The 7,338-nt window shown below is 38.3% G+C and overlaps 1 protein-coding gene across 1 annotated transcript in view; it reads right to left on the reverse strand.

Moving 5' to 3' along the window:
- The window catches only part of LOC104623537 (ubiquinol-cytochrome-c reductase complex assembly factor 1), a gene marked incomplete at its 5' end in the record, with an annotated part of 45,092 nt that overhangs the window by 804 nt on the left and 36,950 nt on the right, over positions 1-7,338 (reverse strand). The window contains 2 exons of the mRNA XM_010290659.1: positions 2,037-2,150; positions 3,586-3,663. Coding sequence (XP_010288961.1) covers positions 2,037-2,150; positions 3,586-3,663 — 192 coding nt within the window. The remainder of the gene's footprint in view (positions 1-2,036; positions 2,151-3,585; positions 3,664-7,338) is intronic.

Here is a 7,338-nt window from a genome sequence, read left to right on the forward strand (position 1 = left end):
AAGACAAAACCACCACCACTGGCTCAGGAAGTCTGTGGACACAGATTGCAAGGAGAGTTGACCAGGGAAATGGTACACATGCTTGCCCTGTTACTATAATCTTCTCTGGCATCCACTAATAGCCACTGTTAAAGACAGGACCAGCAAGAAATTGTTGGAAAGACCTTGTACACAATGCTTACTGGAAACAAAAGATAATTTGACATGGAGTTTCTCAACAGAGGAAAGAATAAACCAATGGCCACAGAGGGTCAGGCTGAACAGCCAACTAAGCACAATATCCTGTTTCTGAGTGTCATCATCAGCAGATTCCCCAGGAGGAGTCAAGTACAACACATGCATACAATGTTATTTTCCTTGTTTATTTTCCCTCCCTCTCAAAATTTGTTAGTTCAGGGATTTTGAGCCCAAAATGGTTGTTGTGGATTTAATAGCCCTGGACAGACTTCTCTTCCATAAACCTTGCCAGTGGCTTTGGAACCCACATCCAATTGTAGCATCCCAAACAACCAGGGGCAATGTTATGCCCCCACATTCTTTTATCAGTGATCAGCCTTTCCTTGCTCACCTTTCATATGCCTTCCAAGATTTCTCAGAGCTGTCTCTCATTTTCTCTCAGCTGTTTTTCAGGCAGGGGATCCTACTCATTGCTAATGAAGGAGCCGTTTCAGTTAATCTTTCTTTTTTCTTGATGGTTGGAACCCAAACCATACACATTATTCAAGATCACAAGGGTAACATGGATTTAAAAAGTGGCATGACAACACTATTTTATTCTCTATTCCTTCCTTATTAGTTCTGAGCATTTGTTTTATTTTTTTTTAAACACTACAGAATGCTGAGTTGACATTTTGATAATCCAATTATAATCTCAAGGACTCGTTCCTGTGTGGTAACAGGCAGTTTAGAGCTCATCAATATGTATGTAAAGCTGGGACTGTTTTTCTCAAGTGCACCACTTCAGAGTTGTCTACAGGAATGACCTGTCTTCACAGAAGCTATGCTGATTCTTCCCCAAAGGCCCATATGTATCTGTGTGATCAGTCTCCTATTCAACTGCTGATTGCTTCTGTCCTATCCTTTGCTTGAACATACAGAAGTGCAACAAATTCCCCACTTGGCAGCAAACTGTCCCAAATGACATACTTTTTATACCTGTTTGCTCCCTGACAATCTTTAGTTTTAAGCTTTCCTATAGCCTCACTGATACTAAGCATCAGCAACCTTAAGCATTAAGTCTGTCCCTCCTGAGAAGCCCTCAAGCATTCCAAAAGTGCCCTCAGTCCCTTACGATGTTCAGCCCTTTACTTCCCATACCATTTTCTCAGACACACACTGAAATACTCTCTCTACAAATCTCTATCTGGTCCTGAACATAGTATTAGAAACATTACAGAGAATGCTGTTGTAGAGGTTCTGGTCTTCAATTCCCTGTCCAACAGCCTACACTCTTCCTCTAAAACATCTCTCACCCCTTTTCTGTCTTTGGTACCCACATGGACTATATCCTGGTATATCCTACCAACATTTCCTAAAAACCTGGTTCACAAACCTCCTAAGGGTTGAGAGCACAAACACTACTTAATATTGGTTCCTCCAGGTAATAACTGAAAGAAACAGAAATAATTCTGGAAAACAAAACCTTTTACTACTTTCCCAGAAAGATCTTCAGGAGACTTTCAAGCTCTGTGTGCTTCTTCATAATGAAGAGGATCCCAGTTATAATTCTACAACAAGTTGCAGCCCATTTCTGACACATTTTGTCAAGCCCCTCCACAGCATAGATCCAGAAAAGGATAAGCAAGATTGCTTTCAACATTCTGTGAATTCCTCTGCAGCCATTTTTCAGCAAATTGCAGTAAACATCAGGCATTTTTTAAATTTTTACCTTTTCCTCCTAAAAATAATCACTGAATACAAAAATCAGTTATATTTATGAGGAGAACTGAACTACATAGTATGCAAGCAATAAAAGTAAATATTCAATATTTGAAAACAGAGAATGAAGAGAAGTCGTACTATGAGCTGCAGTGTACCTGTTTGCGCACATATTCTACGAGTAACTCCAGATGCCGAGGGTCCTCACAGTTCCTGTTAAAAAGGTTTCTCCAAAGAGCTGCTGCTAGAACATGATCATCAGACAAGATTCCCTAAAGGAAATACAGAAGGGGATTAAAAGCTGCATGTGAAAAGGGTCTGAACACAAGACAACCACATTACTCTACTTGGCGACTGACAATATTAAGCTGTCTCAAAGCCCACAGCTGCTATGGACTGTACATATGAAAAGGCATGAACATCACACTTTCCCAGAATGGAAAAACAACACTGGCCTTAAATTAATTTACAGAGCAGCTTGTAACAAATACTCTGGCAAGTTAATTGGGAAAAAAACTGGGTCAGGGTATTCCTAATGTACGAGCCAATAATTGCATTTCTATGTTATGAAATCTTTACCATAAAAATTTTGGCCTTACAGAGAAGATGGCACCACCTCACAGCATTGTATGAAGCCCATGACACTTGGAAAAGAAAAATTAATGGATATTTAATACAATGTTGTAGAAATGTAGTCAGGACTTTGCTATTTTGCTTTGCTTTTCTATTTTTCATTCTAAATGTGAAAGAGAGAACTCCTCCTCAGGAACTATCTAGATTTTTCCAGCTAAATCTAATATTAAATTTGGCTTATACAAGAACCACATCCATGAGCAGTTTTAGTCTAAATTCTCTCCCACTTTTATTGTCCTTGTAGATTATGTGATGTTATCACCATAGTCTCATAACTCATGCCTTCTGCTGACTATGTGCCAAAGGCAAAGGAGGACTTCAAAATATTCAGTTAAAAATGAAAAAGGTCAACATTTGTCTTTAATTTAACTACACATTTTGTTTCCAAAAAGAGTGTTAACAAAAAAAGAAAAGGAAAAAAAAGACAAACACAGGCAGACATATCCTGGCTATACTTAAAACTAGATTAAAGACTTGTATGCATAACACTGTCCACAACTCTATGAAGTTTACATTTACAATATATTAATAATGCAAATCACCATGCAAAAAATAGTATCACCATGTGAGTAAGAGCATCTGAAGAGCAACACCCACTAGAGAAAAAAAATAACTAAAAGAGATGATGTAATCGTATTTTCTTCTTGAAAGCCCTGCAGACACTTGTGCACAGTGGTGCTTTTGCCTCTCATCTTATTAGCTACTTCCTATGAATACCTTCTCACATAGACTCGCTATAAATACTCTTTGCATTCAAAGTATAGCTGAGTACAATGGGATTCAGGGGGAGGAAATGAGTTATCGATGGTCAAGCAGTGCTGGTGAAGCAGTACAAAGAACATCCCTCCTTCCATGTCCTATGGTTTAAATCTATATGCCATGTGCTTTCTTTTTTCTCAGAAGCACTTTAATTCAAGGCATAAGATGATTGTAATAACTAAGAATTCTGCTTCCATAATGTAACATTTCTTCACATATATGTACAGAAAATGTTTTACCCATCTAGAGTATTCTGTGTTCATGAATTAGATGGTCTATTTGTTCTTGCATATTCTCTGAGAACATCTTTCTTACCTCATCATATCCAAATAGAGCTGCGTAGAAATTTTCTGCCATACTTCTCAGATCTTCCTTTAGAACAACAGAATTAATCTGAAAAATAAACCAGAACACCATCTGTATAGACTGTAAGGAGGAGGTGATGAGAAAATATTATTAATTTCACTCTGAGTAGGCAAAGAAGAAACAGGGCCTTGGCCCACATAGGTTAGGATTTGGCTGCAAGTAACAATGTTAGTGCAGTCAAACATTTGAGAACAACATGCAACACAGCTCTGTTAATTCTGTACACAAATGAAAGTCTGTGTTACTCAGAATATATGAATGGCAGAAAAATCCTCAGCCAACAGCACTGACATATAGCTACCTGAGCAGAGAAAAAAGGCAGCTGGGCAAAGAGCGAAGGCAAGGCTGTCCTTTCCGTGGCAGCACAGGCTAAGATAATGAAGGCTCCGCTGTATTTTATCTATTAAGCAGGTTTTCCAGACCTTGAGTCATTCACACAGGTCTTTGAGAAACTTGGAGGTTTTTCAACTTTTCTTCTAAAGCATGGTCTCCAGAACTGGACGTGCTATTACAGTAAAAGTACGGTAATGCTAAAGATAGAGGCACCATCCCTACCACTACTCCTTCCTTACTTGTCAATATTGACTTTCTCATTCAGGAATCACATAAATTCTGTTTCTACAGCATCTCACTCAGACTTACCTGACTGACTAAATTTCTTTCAGAGTTTCTGATGATCCAGCTACTTCCCCCTATAGTGTAAGTGTGACTCAGTCCAAGTTCCAAACTGGCTTTTAACTAAATTTAACAGTTGCTTAAATATTTGCTGGTTTGGCCTAAGCCACCCATTGGCTTGCAGAACTGATCCCATGTGAGCTTAAGGCAGAACCAAAAGGAGATCAACTGCTAGGTCCAGAGGGATGGGCTGAAAATACCTCGCGTGCATCTCCCTCATACAACCTGTCTATTCCTTCTGCCTGTACCTTTTACTTCTATCAACAAAATGGTTTAATAAACAGTGCCTCTCCCGAGGGCTAAGCTACACTTCAGAGTGGTAAAGCTGCTTCGTTGTATTGACTCTCATGAGAGATCTATGAGATACTCAGCATTTCTTTTCTCACATACAACGCAAGTATAAATGGCAAGGGTAATTACCTTCATACCTGCATACTAGCTGGACACTTACGTATGAGACTGCATCTGGGAGACAGGTTTTAGAAAAAAGAAACTGCAAACAGGAATACAGGGTTGGACATCACTTCTAAGATGGAATGAGCACAGCTGCCTTTGATGTACAGCTTATCACAAGGCTAAAAGCTGTGAAAACTCACATACTTAAAATCTTAATACTTATGACAGTGTGAACCACATGTCCTAAATACTTTCTTAGTACCCTTAAGACTACTCACCTTGGTAATTATGCAACAGTTTTTCTATCAAAATATGAATTAGTTTTTGCCATGCTAGCAAGTCACCAGTTCAAACATTCTTCCATTAAACCACTATCTTTTTTCATCTGTTGATTTTTATAGAAATGCATATTGTGCAAACACAAGGAAAATGCCTTTTATGTCAGTTACTCATATTTTCCCATTAATATAAACTATTAAAATTCATGCAGATATTTTATAGGCTATCAAGATTTGGAGACTGGCTATTACTGAATGTTTAAAAAAAGAACTAAACATAAGAAATCAGAGGGTTAAATGATGACTGCAACTTCTGTAATGACTTAATTAAATTTTTATTGAGTACATAAACTATGATGTCATTTCTACCCAACCATGCTCAAACTTTCTATGTATGTCAGAGATCGTGGTTTTTCTCAATAGAACATACTTCTAAATAAGCTGCACTTCTACAGCTCTAATAAGGGGGAGCAGGTCTCATGTAACACACTCAATAAATTATCCTTCCATTTTAAAAAAACAAATTCCATGAGTTATTATATATTTGCCACGCACTTTTTATGACATAATAAAAATGTTACCTCAAGGATTACTTAACACATACTACAAATGTTACAGCAGGCAACTGCAAGGGGCAAAGAAAACAAATAGTCCCATTACAGAGACAAGTCCTGGACTATACATCCCTAGGGAAGCAGCTTTCTATACTAAAAACAAAGAGCAGCAGCTTTAAGCTAGCAAGAAATAGACTGATGAAGGAGATAACCAAGTTAAACAAACATGGCAATAAATACATCTTAAAAGACAAACAGTTTAAAATATAAAGTATGACTTTGGGGATGAAGCAGTATCTTAGGCAATAAAAATACAGGCAAAGGAATATTACAGTTTCTGAAGAATATAACTGACACTGGCTAAGTACAGACATAGTAGGAAAAAATCCTTCTTTATAAGAGTAAATCCAAACCAGCATTTGTTGGAAATGCTTCCTCTTTTTAAGCTTGTACACATTCTTACCTCTGGCAAGTTTCATGGCCTGGTTGGTCATGATCCTGCTGACTCTTCCACAGTTTGTTACTAAGAAGAAAAACTGCTAGATGATTCCAACTGAGTAATTGCTAATAACAAGAAAAAAATCAATAACATCTGGAGCTCTTCTAGGCACTTAGCCCCTTTGCCTTCTGTGGAACAACCCATTGCAGAGCTGTCACCAGAACAAATTTATATACCACCTCCTAAATTGACACACAGAACTATCTTAGTTCAAAACAAGGCATACATTTCTGGTACATCTCTCACATTTACAAGACCTTTAAAAAAAGGAAATGTACAGCTAATGTATCTTCCTAGTACGCATCACAACTTTTCATTGAAAGACTCCATGCTCCCACATTCTGCCTGCAAGATGACTGCAGCATATGACTACTGCATTTTGGTTATTATATTGCAGTAAGAAAGTTCATCTTCAGCCTGAACGAGTTCAACATGCACCAGTCAACAGCCAACTAGTGAGGCTTACTGAGGAAAGTAAGAGCACACTGCTTTATTGTATATGCTGGACATGTATGAAAAATCTTATGCATGTGCACAGTTTTTAAAGTTAAATCTGCTATAGGATTAGTCCATATTAATGTCTTTTGTTGGATCGAGAGTATTCTTTTGTAATGAATCTCCTCCTCATCCCCACTTACCATGCTTTGGGTTACACTGCAGAGAAGTCTCAGCATGCATAAACTGAAAAATGCGCTCTAATGTGCTCTACCTGCTAAGAGGCATTCATCCCACAGGATCAGCCTTGAGCCAGCACAAGGTAAAGATCATCCCCATGGAGCAGGGACGCTGGATCATCAACTGTTTCACTCGGCAAATGTGTTCCTGTCAGACCCCACTAAATGCTAGTGTAGACGTAGATGATGTCCACAGGCTACACTATTTGAAAGCACTTTAACAGGAGTTTCTTTCTGTTATGGCTTTTGCCAGCATGTGTTGCACCCTAAAGCTACTTTAACACAATCCATCCATAGACTATAAAGCCAGAAGGGACACTTCTAACTGCACTTTGTACAAGCACTAGTCATTGAATTTCATGCAGCAATTCCTCTCTTTAGGCCGTAAGTTATGGTTGAACTAGATTTTTTTATGAAGAGATTTCAGCCAGAAGAAATGATTAGATCATAGAGCCTGACCCTCTGCATATCACAGACCATTACATTTCACTGAGTTCCCTCTGAACTAAGCTCAGTAAGTTGTGTTTGGCTAAAGCATATCACCCTCACAGTTGAACATGTGTATCTCATTTCATATTTGAATTTTCTGGCTTAAGTTTCCACCCCCTCATTCTCATTAGACCATT

This window comes from Phaethon lepturus, unplaced genomic scaffold (assembly GCF_000687285.1).
Source record: "Phaethon lepturus isolate BGI_N335 unplaced genomic scaffold, ASM68728v1 scaffold43287, whole genome shotgun sequence".
NCBI classification, from domain to species: Eukaryota; Metazoa; Chordata; class Aves; order Phaethontiformes; family Phaethontidae; genus Phaethon; species Phaethon lepturus.